This window comes from Cervus canadensis, chromosome 1, assembly GCF_019320065.1.
Source record: "Cervus canadensis isolate Bull #8, Minnesota chromosome 1, ASM1932006v1, whole genome shotgun sequence".
Classification (NCBI taxonomy): Eukaryota; Metazoa; Chordata; class Mammalia; order Artiodactyla; family Cervidae; genus Cervus; species Cervus canadensis.
Genome location: NC_057386.1, coordinates 45,602,946 through 45,627,748, shown reverse-complemented (window position 1 = coordinate 45,627,748; position 24,803 = coordinate 45,602,946). Strand labels below are relative to the sequence as shown.

General features: G+C 57.2%; 2 protein-coding genes across 2 annotated transcripts; one reads left to right on the top strand and one right to left on the bottom strand.

Moving 5' to 3' along the window:
• The first annotated feature begins 3,696 nt into the window (after window positions 1-3,696).
• Window positions 3,697-11,255, top strand: GAS2L2 (growth arrest specific 2 like 2). Its single transcript, XM_043481105.1, has 6 exons — window positions 3,697-4,285; window positions 5,650-5,879; window positions 6,694-6,801; window positions 7,903-7,999; window positions 8,607-8,859; window positions 9,422-11,255. Exons 1-6 carry the CDS (start codon window positions 3,901-3,903, stop codon window positions 10,947-10,949), a joined length of 2,601 nt encoding a protein of 866 aa, XP_043337040.1. The 5' UTR covers window positions 3,697-3,900; the 3' UTR covers window positions 10,950-11,255.
• An 812-nt stretch (window positions 11,256-12,067) lies between these two features.
• Window positions 12,068-23,752, bottom strand: RASL10B (RAS like family 10 member B). The gene is made up of 4 exons (XM_043481095.1): window positions 23,490-23,752; window positions 20,065-20,428; window positions 15,080-15,204; window positions 12,068-14,501 (listed from the first exon to the last, which is right to left on the bottom strand). The coding sequence occupies exons 2-4, from the start codon at window positions 20,278-20,280 to the stop codon at window positions 14,231-14,233; spliced, it is 612 nt and encodes a 203-aa protein (XP_043337030.1). The 5' UTR covers window positions 20,281-20,428; window positions 23,490-23,752; the 3' UTR covers window positions 12,068-14,230.
• Window positions 23,753-24,803: the final 1,051 nt, after the last annotated feature.

Genomic DNA, 24,803 nt, shown 5'->3' with positions numbered 1-24,803 from the left:
ATGGAAGCGACTTAGCATGCACACACAGGCACAGAGTGACTCTGGCCCCCAGTAGACTGCGGTCAATTCCCAGCTCTACCACATAAATATAAAAGCTATCTGAGCGTTAGTGAATTATCTTTCTGACCCTCTGTCTCTTTTTCTATGTGTCAGAGAGCAGTGCAGTACCAGACTTTACTTGGCCCACCGAAAAATGTAAAGCATTATGTCTATTGGCATCACTATTTTCTCCCCTTCCCTTTCAGTTCAATCCCCATCCTTCCTCATCCCTGCTCCCCACCCCACCCACCTCCAGTTCATTGCCTTAGCTCCAAGGAGCAGAGGACATGGTGTCAAGTTATGGCAAACAGGGCTCAGGTAAGAGCCAGGTGTAGCTTCTGGATGTTCGGTATGTGTGTGAGAGCTGGGGCTCAGGAAAAGAATAAAATTGTAGAAACTTGGGGAAACTCCTTCGTTGCCTGGCCTGACAGTGGGGTGTTTTGCCAGAGTCAGTGGTATTCAGAGGGGCAGAGGATGCAAACCCAGGTCTGGAGAGCCTCCGTCTGATGTGATACAGTTGCTGGAGTCAAGGAGATCCCAGTCTGTTAGGGGAACATGACATAGTGCTCCATCCAGATCTGAAGTGGGGGCATGGGTCTCTTCCTCTGGCATCACCCAGTTTGGTGGAGGCAGTTTGGTGGGATGTGGAACAAAGAGGGCAGACAAGCCTCCAAGAATCTCATGGGGGTAACACTGTGAAGAACTGTAAAGAATCTAAAATTTTAGCCTACGTGCAAGCTAGCAAGTTAGCCTGCTGTGTTTTCCTGGGTGCTGCCAGAACACAGAAGACTCTTGGGTTAGAGATAAAACACCTCATTACTGATGATGCAGCAGCATCGGCATACCTGTTTCATCTTCTCTTGGCCCACTGTCCCATGGGTGCTAGGTAGTACCTGCATATGCAGTGTATGCAATGCATATTGCATTGTAAGAGGAACCCTGAGCTTAGGGAACCCTAATTTTTTTTATACCGGGTAGTAACCAAACCTGTTTTTTGCTCCAGAAAAAGACACTGTATCTTCCAATGTTTTTCACTATATAAACACCCTTGAAATACCTTTGCTTGTAAGACATGCAAAAAATAGGAAAGACCTGTGGAGTAGGGTCTCCTCCCCAAACCTGAATATCCTTACATTTACTAAAGGAGCTTATAGCCACCTTGGTTCTCTTTTTAAAATTTATTATTTATGGCTGCACTGGGTCTTCGTGGCTATGCCCGGCCTTTCTTTAGTTGCAGCGAGTGGGGGGCTACTCTTTCTAGCAGTGCAGGAGCTTCTCATTGCAGTGACTTCTCTTGTTGCAGAGCACAGGCTCTCGGAAGCACAGGCTTCGGTGGTTTGAGATGCTGGTTGAGCTGCCTTGCAGCATGGAGGATCTTAGTTCACAGACCAGGGATTGAACTTATGTCCTCTGCATTGGCACTGGCAGAAAGATTCCCAACCACTGGACCGCCAGGGAAGCCCCTAGCCACTTTGGTTCTTGATTGGAAAGTTCAAAAGCTTATTCTGTCTAATTTAAAGAGCAGTGAGGGCTCACAGAATGGCTGGAAGACTTGACAGGTTCTCTTTTTGGGGCTGGGCCCATCTTCCCTAACTTCAAGAAAACTCTACGCATGAATAATACCTAAACAAAAGAGGGTCCTATTAGCAAGAAAGGAAAAGAAACAGCTCCTCTGTCTTGGGGGTAACCAGCCTCTAGAATGGCTCCCAATGACCCTTGTCATCTGGTATTCACTCTGATGTAGCCCCATCCCATATGAAATAAGGCCAACCTGGGTCATTGGTAGGATGTTGTGGGAATTGACAGAGTGTGACTTTAAAGGCTGTGTAATAAAAGACCCTGTGGCGTCTGTCTTGCTCTGTCTCTCTGGAGAAAGCCCACTGCCATGCCATGAGGACACTCAGTCAAGCCCATGGAAAGGTCCATCCATATCCTGAGGAACTCAGGCCTCCTGCCAGCCTCGGTTTTCCTGTTTCCTCATCCATGAAATGGGTACAACAATCATTATCTTGATGCCTTTAGAAGGCAACTGTAAGAAAATTACTTTCCAAAAGGTAAAGCAAAGACCCTCCATAGAGACCCCATTTCCCCTCTTCCTCATATTCTACTTGTCATTGCTATGCCTGGGATATGCCAAGTATCCCCCTGCCTGGAGTTTTTTTGGGTGGTTTGTTTGTCACAGCACAAGGCTTCAGGATGTTAGTTCCCCAGGCAGGGATTGAACCCTGGGCCCCCGCAGAGAAAGTGTTGAGTTTTAACCACTGGACCACCAGGGAATTCCCCCGCCTGGAGTGTTTGCCCTGGCTGTTCCTTCTGCCGGGGTACCCTTCCAGCAGACATCTGCAGGGCTTGCTTCCTCGATTCCCTCAGGTCCCTGCTCAGATATCACCATATCAGTGAAATCTTTCCTAGCCACCTTATAGAAAATCCCCCAGCCCCAACCCATCTCCGGTAGTCCTTCTGTTTTCTCCCTGGTATTTCTCACCATCCGACTCACTACAGATTCATATGTCTATCTATCACCCATCACCCACCATCATGGAAGCAGCCTCCGTGAGGACGGGTCTTCATTTACAGCTACATGAAAAGTGAAAGTGTGAGTGGCTCAGTCTGACTCGTTGAAAAGACCCCACCGACTATAGCCCACCAGGCTCCTCAGTCCACGGAATTCTCCAGACAAGAATACTGGAATACTGGAAGCCGTTCCCTTTTCCAGGGGCTCTTCCCGAGTCAGGGACCAAACCCAGGTCTCCTGCATTGCAGGCAGATTCCTTACCATTTGAGCCACAAGGGAAGCCCCTACAGCTACATCCTCAGGCACTATAATAGCGCACGGCACACAGTAGGTCTGCAGGAAATATTTGTTGAATGCATGCATCCCTGTGGCCATGGAGGAGAAACTATTACTGACAGCCCACTCTGGAGGAATCATGTGGGTAGAGTGGGGGATGGAACGGGTTCTCCAGAGAAGGCGGGGATCATGGCACACAGCCAGAGCTGCTGGGAGAATCAGTGAAGCTGGGATCCCTCAGTCCTGACAGTCGGAGACTTCCCACATCCACGAATCCTCTCTTCTTCACAATACCCCAGAAAGGGAGATATTATTATTCCTATTTTACAGTTGAGGCAAATGAAGGCACAGAGGAAACAGATAGTAAGTGAAGATCACAGGGGGATTCAGGAAAGAGTCCTAGGCCAGACTCATGGCTCTGGACTCTATGGCTGCGTCTATTTCACCCCAAACGACAGTGCTCACTGAACTCCGAGGGGCACGGCACCCGCTGGCCCTGCTTCCCTCCTCCCATTTCCCTAAAGTCTCCACCGGTGTTGACCAAGTGAGCGATAAGCCAGCGCCAGCCTCTTCTTGGCTCCTAGGGCCCCAGAGCAGCCGATGCCAGGAAGGGTTAACAAGGAGTGTTTGTAGCAGCAGCTGGTCTCCAAGGAGAGGGAAGCAAAGTGGAGAGGCCGACAGACAGCCAGACTCCAGGCCGGCTGGTAGGGGTTGAGAGGCAGCTAGGTGGCCTGTCCAGCCCTGGGGGGAAGAGAGGAGTGTCTTCCCCTCTATCTGTCCTGGGAGCTGGCCACCTCTGAGCGGACTGGGCAGCTCGGGCGTGAGACCTCTGCAGGGCTAGCAAGTAGGAAAGTTCTGGAAGGGACTGAAGAATGCGGGGGGGTGGGGGCCCGGCCCGGCCCAGCCCACTGGCCACGGTGGTGGTGGCCAAAGGCAGAGGTGAGTAGCAGAGCCGTCCCAGGCTCTCAGAGGGTGGAGGGGACCCCTGAGTCAGGGGGAACCTGCCAAGACCCTACAGGTGGCAGGAGCGAAGACGCAGCTGCGGCACAGTGGAGGCGCCCGGCCCAGCCATGTCCCAGCCCCGGGCTGGCAGGAGGAGACCTGGGACCCCGGGGCCTCGGGTGCGCAGCATCCAGCCCTTTAAGTCCAGCGAGCAGTACCTAGAAGCCATGAAGGAGGACCTGGCTGAGTGGCTTCGGGAGCTGTACGGACTGGACATCAGCACAGCCAACTTCCTGCAGGTGCTGGAGACAGGCGTGGCGCTGTGCCAGCATGCCAACGCCATCACCGAGGCCGCCCTGGCCTTCCTGGCTGAGACACCTGTCCAAGCCCAAAGGCTCCCCCTGCCCCGGGCCGGGGTCTCCTGCAACGAGGCTGCCCAGCCTCGCACTTTCCAGGCCCGGGACAACATCTCCAACTTCATCCAGTGGTGTCGCAAGGAGATGGGCATCCAAGGTAATCCTCCTGGGTTCCCCCACCTCCCCCGCGAAGACCCTTCTCCTGCCAGGCATCCATCTCCTCTCTGAGGCCCAGGCTGCCTCAGGGTCAGGGGTCCTCCTTCCGGATTTGCCTTGGGCCAGCTCATTCCTTTTTATGCTTCAGTTTCCCCATCTCGTAGTAAATCCCCAATAAGTCAATGCGTTGAATGAATGATTACGGCACCTGTCTCTTTGGGGTCACGGACAGGGCTGGGCAGTGAGTGCTGAAAAGACTGAGAACCAGAGCTAAAAGAAGTTGTGGCCCGAGAGAGACATCTGAGAAGATGTGTAAATTACAGCCCAACTGAAAGAAACTCAAGTAGAGCTTCTGTGCTGGGGAGATGGGAAGAAGCAGACACCCGATGAGGCCTAGAAAGACCCAGTAGAGGACGGAGATTTGAGCTGAGTCTTCGGGAATAAACAGAAGTTTGGGGGGTAGGGAGTTCTAGGCAGAGGGGGCCCTGAGAAGGCGTGTGTTTGGGCTGCGGTGGAGTGGGGAGGAGGCAAATAGAGGAGGCAGGTGGACCCCAGCCAGTCTTGCTGGGGCTTGCGGGACTCAGGCGGTGACATATTAGCCTCCCTCATCACCTTGGCTCTGAGCCCAGGGCGGGGATGAACCTGAACCCTCACCAGGCCGGGATGGGGCAGAGGGAGGGGTCAGGCCCCGCCCACCAGCTGGTGGCCCAAGGGTATGGAGCAGGCTTGCAGCCACGATAAACGCTAGTGTTTTATCAGGCACTTACCACAGGCCAGACATTGCCTGCAGACATATAGCTATCCCCAACACAACCCCATGAAACAGACTGCATTCCCATTTTACAGAAGTGGAGACTGAGGCTGGGACTAGCCCAGGGTCATACAGCTGGTGAGTGGGAGCATCAGGATTCCAAGCTGGCAGCCCGACTCCGGAGGCTGTACTCCACCCTGCCAGGTTATGATGCATGGGCTGGGGGTTGAGTCTGGGGTGCCTGGTGGTTACCGGAAGTGAGAGGCCTGGGTGCTTCTTCCTGCTGAACCCATCCTGCATATAGAGCAGAGAGAAGCGCAGGCAGAACTGGGTTCTTTCTCTTGGCTGCGTCCCCTCTTCCCGCCCCCACCTCTCCTATTAGGCGGCCACCTGCTCTGCACTCAGTACCCGCTCAATTCTGCCCTGACCCCTCCGAGGGGCTGGCCTGAGGCCAAGATCCTGAGATGCTAACCCCCATCCCATCCATGCCTGCTTCTCCCATCCGGCCCCCGCCCGGATTTAGAGTGGCCCCAGGGCTCTCCCACGCGCTGCGATCTCTCCAGGGAGGTCCGCAGGGGGCTCAGGCTGCCTACCCTCCTCTCGCCCCGGGCCAGAGGTGCTGATGTTCGAGACGGAGGACCTCGTGTTGCGCAAGAACGTGAAGAACGTGGTGCTGTGCCTGCTGGAGCTGGGCCGCCGGGCCTGGCGCTTCGGCGTCGCGGCGCCCACCCTGGTGCGGCTGGAGGACGAGATCGAAGAGGAGCTGCGGCTGGAGCGAGCCCTGCCCCCGCCCGACCCCCCGCCGCCCAAGCCCCCCTGCCACTTCCGCGACCTGGACCAGCTGGTGAGGACTCGGACACGCCTCCGGCCCCGCCTCCCTCGCCCCGTCCAGCCACTCCCTTCTTGAGCTCCAGGCCCCACCCCGACACTCCCCCACCCGGTGGTTTTTGGTTAAGTCGTGTCCACTCTGAGCCACCACCCTCATCGTTTTCATTAGGAATCCAGCACCCTACACCTCTCTCGTTTAAACCCCGTGGGCCGGTGGTTACAAAGGCAGACGCCAGCACCCTCTCTGACGGCTTGGTTCAAGTCTTAGTCACTGTTCTGCGGCTGTGTGACTTCCGGGCAGATTATTTGCCCTCTCTGTGGCTCGGTTCCCTTTTCTGAACCGTGGGGATGTACCTTTCCCATGCCTACCTTCCATGACCGCCGTGGGTCTTAGGGGAGCCAGGGCACGTGAAGCGCTTGGCCTGTGTGTGTCCGGCACAGCGGGTCCCGGGGTGGGAGTGAACTGGGAGCGACTACCCACTTCCACCACCAAGGACTCCAGCTCCGGGAGATTTCTTCACCAGCCCAAGGTCTATAAATGCGGGGGAGGCAGTCAGATCCCAAGGTCCGCCTTAAACATCACACTCCACGGCCCCTGTCGGCTGACCCACGAGGGTGCTGAGCCCTAAGTCTCCACTGAAGGTCTTGTTTTCGCTGGGTCATTGAACGCCTTCTCTGCTTGCTTGTCAGTCCCCGGTCCTGACTCTGCAGAAGCCTTGGGGCTGGGGTCCGGGGGCAGGCGGGCTGCCCAATGGGCTTGACCCAGAGTGCAAGGGGCGCTTGGTCCCTGGGCAGGGGGGAGGGCTGAGCGCAGGGCCCACTGCCCGCAGGTCCAGAGCCTGGTGAGCCGCTGCACGTGCCCGGTTCAGTTCTCCATGGTCAAGGTGTCCGAGGGGAAGTATCGCGTGGGAGATTCCAACACCCTTATCTTCATCCGGGTAAGTTTAGGGAGGCGGGGGTTGGAGGGTGCCCAGGGGGTCAGCAGGATCCAGCGTCCTGCGGTGGGACTTTACCTAGGCCTGAAGGTGAGGAAAGGAGATCACCATCCACCCCTAGTTATCCATCATATAACTATCCATATAACTATCCATCAGTTATCCATCCCTCTCTCCCTCTGCGAATTCCAGAAGATTCCTGGCAAAGTTGGCAGGCATGTCCCCCACTTCCATTAGGGCAGTTAGAAACAGCCCGCACTCCCATCTACCTCTGCCTCAGCCTAGTTCGGGGGGAGGGTCTTCAGGCAGAAGTAGGGGTGAAGGGTACGCTGACTTTTCCACCCAGAGGCTTGGCCACAGCAAGGGGCCTGAGACTCGCCCCCCAAGTCTGCGCTCCCTGTATGGCCCCGCCACGGGCCACCGCTCACATGCAGCTTCTGAGCACGGGGTTCTGATGCTAGTACAGGTCTGACCTGTGCCCCCCGCGAGCCCTGGGCCCATGCCTGGCCACCTCACCAGTAAGAGCCTGTGCCCGGGGCGTGGCCAGCAGCTCAGGGCGCGGCTGAGACTTCTCCCTGGGCCAGGCCGCCCCTGGGGCAGAGCCAGCTCCCCAGCCCTCGCCCCACAGCCTCAGCCAAGAGCCCTGTAAAGTAGGTGGGGAAGGACTGCGGCGGCTTGTTTCCTCTGAGGAAGTGGAGGCCTGAAGAGACTACGTGACCGGGAGTGGAGTGAGGCCAGGACTCCCGCGAACTCTTTAAACACAACACCACAGCGCAAAGCCAGGGCCCCGTTTCTGATACAAACGGGTACAGGTGTGAACCCCTTCACAGTGAAGAGAGAGACAAGAGCCTGGGGCCAGACGACCCAGTGCTCGCTCGTGAGGTCCTGTGTCTCTCTGTGGGGCAGCCTGCCGTTTGTCAGCTTGGCCTCCACCGCTGACGACATGTGTGATTCGATGCCAGTCACAGAAGGGTCTCCGGCTGCAACCACACACACACACGTGTGTGTGTACATGGATGCAAGCAAGGGCTGAAGGCCTGCAGGCTGGTCCAGGGAGAGAGGACAAACTCACCCTGCCCTCCACCTCACCCTTGTCCCCTGCAGATCCTCCGGAACCACGTGATGGTGCGTGTGGGGGGCGGCTGGGACACACTCGGTCACTATCTGGACAAACATGACCCCTGCCGGTGCACGTCCCTCTGTGAGTCCCCTGAGAGCCCCTTCCCTGTGACTCTGGGTTGGGAAGCCAGAAGCAGAGGTGGGAGGTAGGTCTAATCTGCAGGGGCAAGAGGTGTGCGAGGCGATGGAGAAAGATACCGTAGAAGCTGCTGGTGTGGGTGGCATCTAGGGGGAAACCCTGGCAGCCATAGTGTAGTACCAGTTTACACCACACGATGGCGCCAAAGCCAAACACGCAGAATCAGCATTTGGTCACCGGTGCATGTCGGCTGGGTTCAGGTTTGGCTCTGATGGGGGCACCAAGCATGACTTGGAAGGGTCTTTAGTCTTCTCTTAATCTCCATCAGCACCTCAAAACGTCCCACAGAAGCATGCAATCTAAGTAAAGGACGTGAACTTGCAATACAAATGCAGCTTTAAACAAGTCCCCCAGCTGGGCCCTCCAACCAGATTTCATGCCCTAAACTCCTCCCCTGAGGAAATTCTGGTGTTATCACTGTCCCAGTGGGTCCCAGCGTCTCTAATGTGGGATTCAGGGTGAGGGGCAGCTGGGGGAGGGAACTGTGGACCCCACCCGCAGGAGTTTAACTCTTTCCTCCTCTCCTCTCTCTGGGGGGCTATGTTGGTAGCACACAAGACAGGCAGCTTCCTGCAGCCCCCTGCCCACCCTGCGCAGCATGAAGTGAGGGTGGAGGATGGGCCCTCGCAGCCCCAGCCTACGATGACCATCAGCCGCTCCCAGAGCCCACTGCCCCCCGTGGACTGGAAGACATATACCTCTTCAGGTCGAAAGCTGAGGCCCCCTGCTGCCTCCTTCCCCAGACCCCGCCATGAAGAGAGAGCCGGGCCAGGAGTCCTCAGAGAGACAGCACCATTGCTGAGGTACTGGGGAGGGACAGGGCAGGGCCCTTTCCTGATTTGGAGTCCACATCCCCAGAGGCCACCCCAACCCAAGATAAGGGGAGCAGGTCTCCCAGCAGTGCGCCATCCCAGCAGGACCTCAGGTGTTCAGAACCAAAGAAAAGCACCCAGTACCTTTAGGATCATCTAGTTACGTCATACATCGTCCCATTTCACACATGAGGAGGCTGAGGCCCATAAAGGGAAGAGACTTACCCAAGGCCTGTCTGTCCATTTCATGTACAGCAGAAATGAAGACCCTCTCCACCCAAGACTGCTGACCTATTGTCATGGGATCTGAAGCAACCTGGGGCCCAGACAAGGCTGCTTTCTATCTGCTCCGCAAGGAATGGGGTGGGGGGAACAGGCTTAAACAGCATCTGCTCTAAGGAAGCATCTCTGGCAGTCATGGGGGAGAGGGAGTGTCTACTTCATTCAACATGAAGTCTGGCCCCCTGGGAGTTCTGGCAGGGGGAAGGCCATCCCTTCCCAGAGTCAAGGGACTGGATTACATGACCCTGCAGTTTATGATTCATCCTTTCAGGTGCCAGGAGAAGTTGTTCACCCCATCTCGGAGGCAGCTGCCAGCTGGGGACAACCTGCCCGGCCCCCAGACCTCACCCACTCCCAGGGGCCAAGACCCACCGTGTACCTGGTCAGGGAAGACGGAGGGGAGACATCCCCCTGAACCCGCCCGGGGGAGGACTCCCACATCTTCGGTTCATGAGAGGACAGACAGCCGGGGAACGCATGCCAGGACCCCCACCCCCCAGAGACTCCAAGCCCCCGAGGCCAACACCAAAGGGACGCCAGCAAGAGGACTGTCTCCCCTGCCGCGTTCTCCCAGCCCAGCCAAGCCCAGGGGCCTCAGGCAGCCGCCCTGCGGTGAGGCTGATGGTGCTTCCTCGCAGCTCAGGGGGCCATCCCCTGTCAAAGGGTCCATCAAGATCCCCGTCCGGCTGCCCCCAGCTCGCCCCCCTACTCCGGGAAGAGGCTTTGCAGGAACTGCAAGTGGAGGTACCAGCACAGAACTGGAGAGAGGCCCCCTTCCACTAAAGGCCATCACTGGAGACCTGTCTGGGTCCAGACATGAGCACTGTTCTGTGGAAGAGGGGCAGGAGGACCTGAAGCTGGACGTCCAGGTGACAGCGGAGGCTGGAGGGCCCCGGGGCCTGGGCCCACAGCACTGGGAGGGGAGGGGCTCCCCCTTGCCATCAGGTGGAACCAAGGAACAAGGCATCCATCACTGCCTTGAGGAGGAGCCTTCAACCAACACAAAGCTGCTAGGAGTGGCGAGTGCCCGCCCCCAGGGTGCTGGGTCTGCAGTCATTCCTCGCAGTGGCGTCTACGTGCCCAGTCTGGGGGGGTGGTGGCCTGACCCTGGCGGTCTTTATGACAAAGTCATCCAAGAGCTGATTCAGGGCCCCCCACCCCTCCTTAAAGTGGACCTGGGAGCCTGGAAGGCAGCCCCTCCAGGCTCCCCTACGCCAGCTGTAACCGTAGGCCCAGGAAGCCTCAAAGGGAAACTGAGAGCCCAAGAGAGCGGGCTGAGGACAGCAGCAAGCCCAAGTGCCAAGGGCATCAGGACAGAGGTCCAAGGGGGACAGGCCTGCTCGGCCCCTACGGTGTCTGCCAGCCTGGAGCCCCTCACACCTTCACCTTCTGACCCCAGTTCCGAGAGGGCCCAGGCATGTCCAGGCAAGGGGAAGAGGACACTCCGGAAGCCCCAGAGAATCCCATCCATCTACAAGCTGAAGCTGAGGCCCAGGATCCGGCCCCGGAGAGATCACAGGCCTGAGAAGCGGCCTTCACGGATCCCTAAGCCAGTGACCTACCTCCGCCTGGGTCCAGTCAGGGCACCGCCCAAGGGCAGGCTGGTGAGAGCAGCACTGGGTAGCAAGGGAGTGGAGGCAACCCTGCTGGATGGAGCCTTGGCAGGGGAGGAGGAGGACAGAGAGGAGAGGAAAGAGCCAGCCATCCCACTAGAGAGTGACTCCCTGCCTTTGGAGGGCCAGGGGCCCTGGCGTCTCGATCCAGTCCCCCTCTCACCTGAGGAGGAGTCCTGGGTCTGAGAAGATGCTTTCCTCCCTGACCCCGAGGAGGGAAGTGAAAAGATGCCCATGCACTCCCAACTGCAGGAACAGAAGGGAAGTTCCCTCCCCTCAATACAGGGCCTTGGCCAGGAGAGGTTAGAAAGCAAATAGAGACTCAAATCTGCTCAGCTGAGCAGAAAGGCAATCCATGAGCCTCAACCCAACTCCAGGATGGTGGGGCTACCCTCTCCCAAAACAGCTCCCCCAATTCCTGCACCCTCTTCTCTGGCCAGGCCCACTTCCACAACTCTTACGTTATTAAACATGAGAGGGTCTGCCTGTGAACCCTCAGCTCTTGAGTCCACTCTATGACTGTGGTGATGCAGAAAGGTGTAGCAACATTTTCCCACTTGGGGGGCGGGGAGGGACAAGGACAAGAGAGCTAGGGGGTCAGAGACACTTCCCCTTTGGAGGGTCAGCCAACCTTGCCAGACAGCCCTTCTCTCCCAGAAGCAGCTGTTGCGTCAGCACCATGGACAGGGACAGGTTGCCCCATACAGGCTCCTTCGGGGCTTAGCGCTTGTGGTAAAGAACCCACCTGCCAACGCAGGAGACTGAGGGACCCAGGCTCAATCCCTGGGTCGGGAAGATCCCTTGGAGGAGGGAAGGGCAACCCACTGCAGTATCCTTGCCTGGAGAATCCTACAGACAGAAGAACCTGGCAGGCTACGGTCCACAGGGTCACAGAGTCCAACATGACAGAAGCAACTTAGCACTTACCCTGGGGGTTGGGAATGGAGATCATGGAGTCAAGAGTGATGGCTGAGAGCATTCTTTGACACATCTACACCCCTGGAGTTAGCACCTCAGCCCTGAGTGCGAGGAAGACACAAAACCAGAAGCTGGGCCTGAGTCCACTTATGAAAGTTTTCCCAAGAAGGTGGCAGAGAGATGTTATCCCCTGGATGGTTTTGATCAGTTGGAGGGTTCCGAGGCAGGGTAGATGGAGAGAGATGAGTCCCAACTCTCCCTTTCCCTTTGTTCTCTTGGTTGACCCGGGCTTTAGGACTGAGGCCCCCTCATCACCTGGAGCTCAGAAGACAGACCCCGTAGGGAGCCCCTCTGTCCCCACGGCAGGAACTGAGCCGACACCTCGGTACAGAAACGAGGGAAAACACTCCCTGATTTTTAATCTGACTTCCAATCACAGCGCAATGGGCGTCACACACACTTCCAGACCCTGTGGTGGGAAACCCTGGGGAGGGAGCGGGGCAGGGAGGAGGACAGAGACTCAGAATGGGAGCAGAAGGAATCAAAATCAAAGATCTGGGGTGTAGTGGGGGGTGGGAGGGTGGGTGAGGGGGGGCCGGCCAGGCGGTACATTCCAACGGCTCCAATGGGGGCCAGCCAGAGGCCTGGGTCCCTCACCCTCACTTCAGGTGCCCCAGAGCTGGGAGTAAAGGCGACAGGGCAGGTGAGATGCTGCCCTCCCTCACCCATGCCCCTGGTGAGTCAGAGGGCAAGGATGTAGGGGAGAAAGGGGGCAGGCCCTCTTCTTTACCCTCCCGGCCACTCCAAGGTGTGGGGGAGGGGAGCCACCTCCTCTGCTTCAGAGGGAGGCTCAGAGAGGGTGGGTCACTTGCCCAAAGTCACGCAGCACAGCAGGGACCGGAACCCTGATATGGGACCGCCCAGGGCGAGGGCAGTCACGGTGGGGCTGCGTTAACCCAGCAAGCGGAGGGGGCATCACCTGGGGAAGTGGAAGAATCAATGCTTCCCTCTCACACTGGATCTGGATGGTAACCCAGGACCCTCCAGACCCACCACCCAGACCCACTCCTCTCCATCACCACGCTGGGCTACCTGATCCACAGCTCGGCTAACTCGGGGCTGGGTTGTTCTGTCTGTCTCCTAACAAGGGACCTCGTTATCCTCCCACCAGAGCAGGGCTGATGGCTCAGCCTCAAGACCTTGGCCCGGAGGCGGGGGGGCTCGCACCATTTCTCCCGCCCTCCAAGTCCCCCAGTAATCTCCTCAGGCCACTCCTAGTGTCTTCATTTCCTTTGTTATTTCTAAGTCGGTACAAAACTGACAGTGATCAGCTCTGGTGACGAGAGGTAGAAACTGGCCAGGCAGCTGGAGAAAATGGGGTGGAGTGGGTCAGGGGATAATGCCACCAGGTGTTGGGACAAGGGGGCATCAGATCCCAAGGGCCTCCGTCTGGGGGTAGGGTTGCCGGCATTATCACCCCCAAGCATGGGAGCAAGGGGGTGCATAATTCTTTTTGTGGCTCTGCCCCTTCCCAGATTAATCAGGGTAGTCTGAGATTCAAGGCAGGCAGGGTCTGGGGCAGTCAGCTTGGGGTCAGATGGGGAAATAAACAAGAGTCTTCGCTGAAATAACCTGACTGCCCCCCCCACCCCGCCCAACACCAGCCCCTCCCCCCACACCCCCCATCTGGCAGACCACCCAAGCCAGAAGGGAACAGAGGGCTGGAAGCTGGCATCATGGAAATAAATCTATCATTTGGGGCATTCCCTCTCCACATTCTGTCAAGAAGAAAAAAAATAATTTTTAACCCAGGGGGTGAGCTGGCTTTAGGGTCAGGAAGGGGGTGAGGGGCACCCGGCAGGGACGGACCATCGTGTTAAGGCTGGAAGGTAGGTTGTTGTGTCTCTGGGGGAGCTGCTGGGCGGGGAGGTCTCCCTGGAAGGGGGAGAGCTCAGCCTTCTCCCCCTGACGGACCTTAGGACCTCAACCCTCGGACCCCGGTTGTGGTCCGCGGGCCACCCGCATCTCTCTGCCCTGTGCCGGCGATGCTGACGGTCAGAAGGCTGGCCTCACCAAGAAGCTGCCAGGATCCGCGACAAGGGGATGGACGAAACGAGAGCCCTGTGAACGAAGCTGGAAGGTGGAGAGGGTGGGGAACCAACAGACGCGTGGGCTGACGGACAGACAGACACCGGGAAAGAAGAGGCGGAGCGATGACAAGACACACACACACTCTCTGGAGAAGACGGGTGTGTGGGGGGGGTGGGGGGATCCGGCCAAGGCAGCACCACCCCACCCCCACCCTGGGTGTCCCGCGCGTGCACCCCGATCCCGGAGGGCGCGGCGCCCCTGGGGCCGGGCCGGGAACCACAGGAACTACAGCACTAGAGGCGGCCGTCCTCGGGCGGAGAGGCGCGGGAGTGAGGACCGGGCGGTGGCGGGGATGCTCCCTCTCCCCCCGGGGGAGGTGCGTGGCTGCGGGGGCGTCGCAGGCCCCACGCTCCGCCGTCGGAGTTCTCCGCCCGCGCCGCGCCCCGCGCCCCGCCGCGTCACATGACGGCGCAGCGGTTGCGGCGCAGCGCGCCCTGGAAGCGCAGGGCGGCGTGCACGTGCTTGCAGCGCGCGCAGCCCACGCTCTTGAGCAGTTCGCTGAAGAGCAGCAGGATGTGCCAGTTGTACTTGGCCGAGCACTCCACGTAGCCGCACTTCCAGGTCTTGCGCACCAGGTGGGACACATTCCAGCGCGGGATCACGCGTCCGCGCTGCAGGTCCCGCTTGTTGCCCACGATGATGATGGGCGTCTCGGAGGTGCCGATCACCCTGCGGGCCGAGGTGGGAAGCCCGCTCAGCACCCCACCGTCTCGCGTCTCACAACCCCCGGACCTAAGGCAGGGTGGGCTGGGCCTGATCCCTGTTACTGCTACCATCCCTCTGTTCCAGGCGCAGCGCTATGACTGGCATAAAAAAGGTAGGTTATTAATGTTCTCCCCGGGACTTCCCTGGTGGCCCAGAGGTTAAGACTCCCGCTCCCAATGCAGGGGGCATGGATTCGATCCCTGGTGGGGGAACTTACATCCAGCATCCTGCAGAGCATTTGTAATAATAATGTTCTCCCCATTGTACAGAGGAGGAAACAGAGGCTGGCTTAGTTATGAAGCCCTGGAAGTCTCCTTCCTGGAACCTCTGATCTTAACTACTGCACTAGACTAGCCAGCCCATGGTAAGGGTCCCAAAAGGGGTTAACAGAAACAGGGACAGCAAAATGGCGTGTGTGCGTAACTATATGTGTGGGAACCAGAGGTACTTGACCTGCCCCCCTCCGTGCACGCTTTTCACAGGAAGTGGCCCGCACGGGGGCATCCACTTAAGTGGCAGTGGAGTGTATCTCAGCCCCTCACCTCGTCTCTAGGATCTGCTGGCGGATGGTCTTGACGTACTCAAAGCTGTCAAAGCAGCAGATGTCGTAGACGAGGATGTAGGCGTGGACACTCCGGAGTCCCCTGCAGCAGGTGTCTGCCCATTCCTGCAACACCCCCAACCACACCAAGGTCAGAGCAGCCACGAGGGCTCCCTGCGCCCCCTGCCACCTCCAGCGATATGCAGCACTCTCAGCGGCCACTGCACCCTAAGCCTCCTGTCTCCAGGAGGCCAGGCCCAGGCAGAATGTAAGTGCTCAGTGCTACACCTTCCCCACCTCCAGGCCAGGATAGGTCAGCTCACACTGTCTGACTTCCAGGGCCACTGTCTGTCCCGTGCAGACCTGGAGCTGAGTTCTGTCTGGTCCCATTTTGTGCCCCAATCGGTCCATCTAGTCCTTTGTTCGATTAAATTTATGAGATGCCTCTAAGAGCCCAGCCTTGAGCTAGCTGTTGGACCTGTTGAAATCCTGTCTCCCTGGGCCTCAGGACAGATGCCTCCTCCTCCTCCAAGAACCTTTCCTGCAAGTAAGGGACTCTTCATCTTCTATATTCTTAGAACAGCTGCATGATACCTTGGTCAGAGCAACAGCTCTGTACCTTCTCAATCCCCAGGTCCCCCATTCTGTTGTGAGCTCCTGAGAGGACCAGAACCCAGCCTTCCTCATTTTTACATACCTCCTCCCCCTTCCCATCGGTGCCTCACACCTGTAGGCTCTTAGCGGGCTCTTGGATGGCACGGCCTAGGCTGGAGAACTCTCCATGGTCCTGAACCCCACCTGGACCCAATTCCTGCCTGTAACGCTGCCCTTACATTGCTGCCTGAGGTGCCCCTTCTGCTTGCATCTCTCTGCCTCCAAGGTTGAGAAGCAGCAGCCCTGCGGAGAGAAAGGTTGAGACTGGATGCCTACTGGGGGCTGATTTAGACCAGGGCCCCAGGGCAGCTCCAGGGAGATGGAACTTCCTGAAACACCAGTGGCAAATTCTCCTGGAAAGGGCTGCAGCTCAAGTTGAACAGGCCCCTGGCAAAGCTGAGTGCACTAAAGGGAAGATTCCTTAAGAGATTAATTAGCCAATTAACCTGCCAGCAGATGAGAACTGCAAGGGCAGCAGAAGGCAGCCAATGTGTGGAAAGGAGGGGGCTCCTGGAAGCTTGGCGAGGCAGAGACCTCCCAGGACACGGAGGATGAGGGTTTTCTCTAGGAACCAGAGCCCAGGAAAAGACTACAGGGAGGTGCAGGCCTGTCTCTGGCACCAGCTTATGAGCTAAACTGGGGTAGGGACCGGGTTTGGAGGACTGCAGCAGGCTCTAACACTGCAGAGAAGGATGAAAAGGGGAGAGGCTTGGGCAACAGTGGGGGAGAGTTAAGTCTGACTCCAGACAAGTGCTTCCCAACTCAAAGGCTTAGAAGCTGCTGCAGTGGATTTCTCCAGGGGGATGATGTGGCATCTTTTGTTTGTGCTGAGTTTTAACTTTGGTGCGGGGGGTGGGGGTGGGGATGCTGAGGACAAATCTGAAACCACAGGAAACCAGGAACTGGCTTCTCAGGCCAGAATAGACTGTAGTCCACTGAACATGGGGACCTCTGGGGAGCTTGGGACCCCGCGTGTTCGCCGTTCCTCCCGCATCTCACTACAAGGAGTAGCAATCAGTAAGAAGTGGGAGGGGTGGGGAAACAGGCAGAGAGGGAACAGCTCTCTGCTGGGGAGAGGGAACAGCTGCCAGCCTTCGAGGGTGACAGTCCCACTGCTCCCCCCAACCTGCTCCCTCCTCAAGGGGGCCCTCCAGGCTGCCTCCCACCCATTCCTCTCTGGGGGTCCGAAGAAGCAGAGGAAGAAGGCTCCTGATTGGCTGGGTTGTCCCTTCACCCCTGATTGAAGGGAGCAAGCAAGAAAACTCAGCCTGCCTTCCAGCGAGCACCATGCAGCATTCCAGATGGTAAAGGGCCATCTTGGGGCTGTGTCAAGACAGAGAAGGAGCCATGGAAACTGAGTCCAGCTCCAAGGACACGGGAGCTGAGGGAGCCACCTGGGTGCCAGCCATGCATTTGCTGCTCACTCCTTTGGTGGGTCGCACACACCCTCTAACCTCCACTCCCTTCTCTGATAGGAGGAGAGGGACGGCAAAAGCAACAGCTGAGGCTCAGACCCTAGAAATGCTGCCCTCCTAGGCTGGTTCTCTTCTGATATTGGGGAAGAATGTGTTTGTTCTTTCAGACAGTAGCCACTGGGATTTCTACTATTTGTTCCTTGGGGCATGCCGGATCCTGTCTCAGCATTTCTTGGCACCATGTCCCTTTCTCGTATTCCATGGGTGAAGCCTTGGACATCCTCGGAGAGTCCAAAACTCAGGGTCCACCAGGAAGAAAAAGGCCAATGATCCAACAGAAAGATGGGTGAAGGCATTGACAGTTTTCAGAAAAAGGAAAGCAAAGGCCCTTAAACATATGAAGAGATGCTCAACTTCGTTCATAATCAGAAATGTAAATAAAAAGTACACCGAGACTATCCTAGCTCATTTTTCAGACTATCAAAAATACAAAAATTTGACAATACATTCTGGTGGCTTTAGGGAAACAAGCACTCATGTAACATCTCTCAAAGGAGCACAAAATATGCACCTTTATATTAGGTTGGTCAAAAAGTTTGTTTTTTTGACCACAATACCTTAGGGTTAGGGTTATCTGTTTACTATAAGGGAAAACATGGACAAACTTTGGCTAACCCAACAGAAGGGGAGGGGAACGTGGCACCTTTCAAACTCCAGCTGCATTTATTATTTGACCGAGCAATGCCATTCCTAGAAATTGATCCTACACACATACCTTCCTATGTACAACATGCGGGCTTCCCTGGTGGCTTAGACGGTAAAGAATCTGCCTGCAATGCAGGAGACCTGGGTTCTATCCTTGGATCAGGAAGATCCCCTGGAGAAGGAAATGGCAACCCACTCCAGTATTCTTGCCTGCAGAATTTCATGGACCGAGGGGCTACAGTCCGCAGCATTGCAAAGAGTTGGACACAACTGAGTGACTAACACATACATGTACAACATGACTATTACAAGCCTAGTCACTGTGGCATTGTTTTGAAGCAACAATTTGGAAACAGCCCACCTGTCCAGCAAGAAGGGATTCCACATATATTTCTCCAATGGAATACAGTGAGGCCATGAAAAAAAGAATGAAGAAGAAAAAACCACTACAATATTGTAAAGGAATTAGCCTCCAATTAAAATAAATTAATAAGCAAATAACAACACACAACATGAAAAAGTACAGCTAAAAACACTAAGACAGTGAAAATAAATACTTAAAAAAATTTTTTTAATTAAAAAAAAAAGAATGAAGAAGCGATCTCTAAAGTACAGATGTGGAAAGACCTCCAGGTTAATGCAAGATGCGGAGTGGAATAAGAATACATTTTCTTATTTGCATAAAGAAATCCTGGAAGTATGAATTAAAAAACCAGTGAGAATGGCTCTAGAGAGTGGAGCAAGAATCAGGGTGGGGAGGGCGGCAATGGGCTGAGATTTCTGAGTGTGCCTTTTTTTTTTTTTTAAACATAAAGTTTGGGCTTTTAAATTGGATCTTATCAATGCCGAAATTGAAATGAAATGAAAACACACAACAAAATGTGAAAAAATAAACCCGGCTCAATGCACAGGACCAGAGCAGAAGCTGAGCTTTCACTCAGGTTACTGTTAGCCTTCTTTGGAGGAGACCGAGCATCTGACCTTGAACCCACTGCCCTGACCTCAGTGTTCCCCAGGGATGAGGCGTGGACACCCCTGGACCTGGGAGAGATAGGTGTCCCTGAGGTTGGACCAAAGCCGTCCTGCCTGGAGTTGCTGAGACAATGCCAAGTATGAGCCCCACCCCACCCCAGCCCCATCCGAGAAATTACTGTATTTGCACAGTGACAACTGGCCAAGCTATAGCCCCTGACTTCAGGGCCTCCTCTATGTTTGTCTTTCCTGGAGAAACTCTGCATTCTGCTCAGGGGCTTTTTCAGTGAGCCAACCTGACCCCCTCTAAAGCCAGACCAAGAGAGAGGGAAGGAGGACCCGGGCCTGCAGGCGGGACCCTGTGAGCTGGGGCCCGGGGGCATCTGAATCCAACCCCAGCAGGAAAGGCTGCCCCGGGGGCCAGTTCTGAGGTCAGGGGACAGAGTATCACTTAAGAGAACAGGCCCTTGAGCAAGAGACCTGGTTGGGGTCTCCAGCCTCTGAGTACACACCTCTCCCAGTCCCAGCCTTTTCTTCTGCCGTTCCTTCTATAGATGATGTGGGTCTGAGGCCATGGGAGGCAGAGCCCAGAATATTAATAGGCATCTGGTGCTCTATGTCTTTCTCCCCACTGCCCCTCACCTGCCCAGATCCCACCCAGTTGAGACATCACCTCCCGTGACCCCCACTCTGACACATGTGGTGGGATGGATGCCCCCATAAGGGTTGTCTTAGTTCCCTGCGTTCCCTCCAGTCATGACAGTCATCAATATAATTGCCTGTTTGTCTTCTCACCAGACTGAGTTCCTTGAGGGCCAAGTGCTCTCTGTTTTGAGAACCATTCCACCCCAGTGCCTACCACAGGGCCGGGCACACATTGAGAGTGAAAGGGTGAGTCGCTCAGTCGTGTCCAACTCTTTGCGACTCCCCTGTAGCCGGTCAGGTTCCTCCGACCATGGAACTCTCCGGGCAAGAATAACTGGAGTGGGTTGCCATTCCCTTCTCCAGGGGATCTTCCCGACCTAGGGACAGAACCTGGGTCTTCTGCGTTGCCGGCGGATTCTTACCACCTGAGCCACATTCCTCAAATATCTGTTGGATGAACCAGTGCACAAATGAATGGGATCCCGGCAAAGCTCTTAGCAGAGTGGCGGGTGGTGCAGCGGGGAGCTCTCCAAGCTGGCAGCAGGGTCAGCGCCCAGCCCCACCTCCGCCCCGGCCCCGCACCACGCCCCCCTACCTGCAGCGTGTTGACCGGGAAGGCGCTGATGGGCGGGAAGTCGAGGATCTGGAGGTCGTGCACGTGGCCGTTCATGACGACAGCAGGCAGGTAGAGGCGGCGGGCGGTGGTGGGCACGCAGACCTCGCTGAACTCGTTGTACAGGAACTGGCGCACGATGGCACTCTTGCCCACGCCTCGCGCCCCCAGCACGGCCACCCGGTAGGTGGAGACCATGCCTCCCGCCCGGCTCCGCCACCGCGTCCTCGCCGCTGCCTGGGGCTCCCCCGGGCTGCATATTCCAGGGGCTGGGGGCTCAGCCACCGTCAGGACCCATCACCGCTGCCCCCTGCTTGCCCAGGGCCCTCTGCGGACTCCACCTGGCCTGTGGGGATGAGGCAGGCTTTGGTGGGCTGGCTTCTCCTGGGACAGATATCCTGCACTTTTCCACCTTGGGGACCATGCTGGAGCTGTTCCTGCCACTTGGGACGTCTCATCCTCCTTTTTCCAGAGCTCCTATCCCATCTATCCAGAACCTCTCCTTCCTCTCTTTTCCATTCTCTCTGCCCTCCATCCCATTAGTGGGAATCAGCTTTCTTGACTTGTGTTATGAACTGACTTTTGGCCAGTCCGACTCCCAAACCCCAGGCAAGGCTGCAGAGGGGAGTGGACAGAGCACTAGCCTTGTTTCAAGCCCCAGCTTTCCCGCGGAGCCCAGAATAAGACGACACCTTGCAGCCTCCTGGTCCTCAGTGGAGGTGCTCCTGGCATTTTCGTGGAGAGAGAATTCTTCACTGAGCAGGACATTTTAGGTGCCTGGCTGCCAGGAGGTACTTGCCAGCAGCAGCCTCTCGGGACTATGATGACCCAAAGTGTGTTCCCCACCACCTGCCACCTTCAACCCCTGCTGAGAACCCCTGGACTAGAGGATGGCTCTGGCTCTGGCGCGTGACACGTGTTGAGCGGTTACTCTAGGTCAGCCCACCCATGTGGTTATCTTTGCTGTTGTTGTTCAGTGGCTAAGTCATGGCCGACTCTGCAACCCCATGGACTGCAGCACGCCAGGCTTCCCTGTCCTCTATCTCCTGGAATTTACTCAAATTCATGTCCATTGGGTCAGTGATGCTGTCTAACCATCTCATCCTCTGCCACCCCCTTCTTCTTTTGCCTTCAATCCTTCCCAGCATCCGGGTCTTTTCCAGTGTTATCCATAGTCAATACAATATTCCCAGGTGGTAGTTATTCCCACTTTGGAGAGAAGGCTCAGAGGGAGGAAGAAATGAGCCCAAGGCACACAGCTGGGAAAGGCTTTCTACAGTGTACTCCTTTCTACAATGTCGGAGTACTCCCAGCTTCCAAATTTAATGATTCTAGTTGGCGAAGGTCACAGGCCAAGGGCTGGGTCTGATTCCCTGGCAACCTTTGAGCTCAGCGGGCCTGGCACACAGCAGGTGCCCAGGAATGGGCTTCTATGGGGTGGAACCTTGACATGGCTTCATTAGCTCCTTGCTTGCTCAGTTTCCAGTGAGTTCAGTGTGGGAATAAATCCCAGCTCTGATGTTTCCTAGCTGCGGGTCAGGGGGCAGATGGCCTGTCCAATCTGAGCCATGTTCTGCACACATATAAAGTAGGGTCATGAGCCCCTACTTCCTACCTACTTGAAGAGGTTTACTTCAAGTAAACCTTTTAGCCAGGTGCCTTCTCATTCTGTGGAGGATGGTGACCAGGGAAGCAGGTACATGTGCCCGAGACTTCCCGTCTGCTAAACGGGTCTGGGACAGATGGGCGTGCGGGGCGCTGATAGGGCCACAGCCTCCAGCACGCGTGCACACTTCCTCTGTCAGTATGTGCCCTTTCCCGTGTGGGCAGCTCACAGCCGAACGTCCCTCAGCCTGGCCTGGCTCAGAGGACCCCATCCATTTGGCATGGATGTGCACACACAGCCGAGTAAACCACAGGCAGGATTTGGGGTGAGACCCACCAGCTTTGGACCCCCTGCTCTGCCCCTCACCTACAGTGTGATCTTGGGCAAGAAGCTTCACAGGGTGTTATGAGGTTGAGCATGCACGGTGCCTGCACTGAGGAGGTGGTCAGTAAACAGGGGCGAGGGGCTCTTCATTCATCAAAGGCTTTCCACGATCCCAGGGGGACCTCCTAGCCATCCCTGATGGGTCACTATGCACTGCTGCACTGTTGCTCACATATATGTAGTGTGTGTGTGCAATCCTGCCCCATTTTATTGCAGGTGAAAACAAACAAACAAAAATTCAGGAACGTGAAGACCGTGTAGCCCGTTGAGCTGTCAGTTAAGCCTAGGACCCTCATCTCTTTCCTGCCCCATGCAGTGCCATTTTCCCAAGAGCGTCTCTACTTCTGTGCGCTCCCAACGTGGGGAAGTCCCAGCCCCTCCTCCCCGTAAACGCCTCCAGGGCCCTGGGCCCCTCAGGCATCCCTGGACCCTGTCAGCTTGGCAGAGAGCCTCAGCTGGGTTAATTACATAACCAGCACACGCTGGGGAGGGGGGCATCTTAGGGGAAGAAGAGAGGGCAAAGGATGCGGAAGACTTCCGGTCTCCCCCTGGGTGTGGCAACTTAAGAGGTCTCTAGGCTGTACCCTACCTGCAGATTCTCCTGGACAACATACTCCCTTGCCCTGAAATCAATCCTTCCTGGGGGAAGAGCTGGGGAATAAAAGCGGGACCACAGTGCTGCAGCCAAGGAGCAGGGTGCAGCGAGCGGCCCCCGGGTTGGGGACAGCCTCCCGGAGCCCAGCAGGCCCGAGTGTGGTCCCGTCCCTGACTCAGAGGTGAACGTGGGCCCCCTCCTGCTTCCCAGGCAGGGGTCCTGGGTCTGAGTGTTTATTAGTCCAACATCCCCAGCTGCGGGGGGTGGGGTGGTGGTGGAAGAGGACTGTCCAGAGAAGCAGGGCCCAGGCACCCCTCAGCCTCCCTCCCCAAGGCCTGTGCTCTGCGGTGAGTCTGCAGACGGCGCCCGGGGACAGACACTGGGCCAAAGCCTGCTTCTGGTTCCCCTGCCGGGGGCCCGGACACCTGAGTCCCAGTCCCAAGCTGAGGGCGTGGGAGGGGGGCGGTTTACAAGTCCAGTGGACCGAGGCACCACGTCGGCCCGCTGTTGGTCCCCGTCACATTCATGTGGGAGTGGGTGGGTGCGTGGGGGCGTCGGAGGATGCTGGGTTCCCTACGACCTGATTGGTAGGAGTGGAGGGGCGGGGGGAGGCCGGAGCCCTGCCGGCTCTCCGCCTCCAGCACCTTGCAGGCACCCCCCACCCCCCGCACCAGCGCTCACGTGGCCGCCCCGCGCCGCTTCCCAGCCAGCCTGCCGGCCCCCTCCTCCCTCCGCGTCCCTGGCCCCGTCGGCCCGGCCGGCCCCCCTACACACCCCCACCGACCCAGCCCGGCCCTGGCCCGCCCGCCTCCCGCCGCTTACCCGGGGCCGTCCTAGCTGCCCCCAGCCCGGGCGGGCCGGCCGGCCGGCGGGGCCGCGCTCCCCCCGGGCTCCGGCGCTGCCCCCTGGCTGGCTCCCCGGCCCGGGGGGAGAAAGGTGTTGGCGCCCCCGGATGCCCAGTCCGGGCGGGCGCGGGGCGGGCGCGGGGCGGCGCGGGACAGGTGCTGGCCGCCGAGGGGGTAGCAAACCTCCTCCGGCCCCGCTCTCCCTCCGGAGCGCGCCGCCCGCTCGCGCCGGGAGGAGGCGGCGGCGGCGGGCGCGGAGCGGGGGGGGCGGGGGGGCGTGCCCGGCCGGCCTTCCGCTGGGTCCCTGAGCCCGCCGTCTGCACTGGGGCGGCGCGGGACCAATTCTTCCATCCCGAGCCTCGACCTTCACCCCTTCTGACTCTCCCTGCGATGTGTTTAACTCCAACCTGGAGGGGCGGAAGAAAGGGACCGGAGAAGCCCTAAAGACTCTTGCTTCCTCTTGCTTCTCTCCATATCCCACCCCACCCCACCGTCCCACCCCTACCACACACCCCAGGTTTAGGTCTGCTCTGACCCTTCCCCGTTCAGTTCTGAATGGGCGCCCACCGCGTGCTAGAGGGCATCGAGCCTCCTCTCCTCCACCCCGCAGGTATGGTCACCGCCAAGGGTGGTCGCTTTCACCCTTCACTGCCTCAGTGAGAGAAAAACAGAGAGGCCAGCAAAGCAAAGCTCATCCGCAGCCAATGCATGACCTCCATGCCCTGAAACGACTGCTCCCCTCTCCTCTCCAGACGGGGAGATGCCAGCGTTTGCCCGCGTCCAGGGCAGAATCGTCCGTGAGCTTATTCTAAAGAAATCGTGGTCAGGGTCACTGATCATAGGTAGCTGACAATTAAGATCAGGTACTATGTGCCAGACAGTGGGCTCCCAGCTTTGCCTGCGTCTTCAAAGTCAACCCTACCAATACTATGAGGTAGATTCTGTTTCCTCCGTTTTACAGGTGAGATAGTTGAGGCCAAGAGAGGCTGAGTGACTGGTCTTATTGAAGCATAAAATGCAGAATCAAAGACTGGGAGTCTGTAGCGGGGCAGCTGCTGAGGAGCTTGGCAGATGCTCAGTTTAACCTGGAGGCCAGAAGCAGACACAAGCGGCTGATGTGTGCCCTGTGTGCAAAGCTAAGGTCCGGAAGGAAGGGCAGAGGGAACCTGCCGAGTATTGAGAAGAGTCAGTGGAGGCTTCAGGGGAGGCGACTTTCAAGGAAAGAGCCTTGAAAGAAGTAGGATTGGGGTGCCAGGGCAGGGAGGTCATGGACAAGGAAGGCTTCAGATCA

What these genes read in the sequence shown, in the direction of transcription:
- GAS2L2 (XM_043481105.1), top strand. Translation starts at nt 3,901, where the DNA reads ATGTCCCAGCCCCGGGCTGGCAGGAGGAGACCTGGGACCCCGGGGCCT. An exon ending in CAAGGAGATGGGCATCCAAG is followed by an intron (nt 4,286 to 5,649) that starts GTAATCCTCCTG and finishes GCCCCGGGCCAG; the next exon opens with AGGTGCTGATGTTCGAGACG. An exon ending in GAGACAGCACCATTGCTGAG is followed by an intron (nt 8,860 to 9,421) that starts GTACTGGGGAGG and finishes TCATCCTTTCAG; the next exon opens with GTGCCAGGAGAAGTTGTTCA.
- RASL10B (XM_043481095.1), bottom strand. Translation starts at nt 20,280, where the DNA reads ATGGTCTCCACCTACCGGGTGGCCGTGCTGGGGGCGCGAGGCGTGGGC. An exon ending in TCCCGGTCAACACGCTGCAG is followed by an intron (nt 15,205 to 20,064) that starts GTAGGGGGGCGT and finishes GGGGTGTTGCAG; the next exon opens with GAATGGGCAGACACCTGCTG. An exon ending in CAGCAGATCCTAGAGACGAG is followed by an intron (nt 14,502 to 15,079) that starts GTGAGGGGCTGA and finishes CTCGGCCCGCAG; the next exon opens with GGTGATCGGCACCTCCGAGA.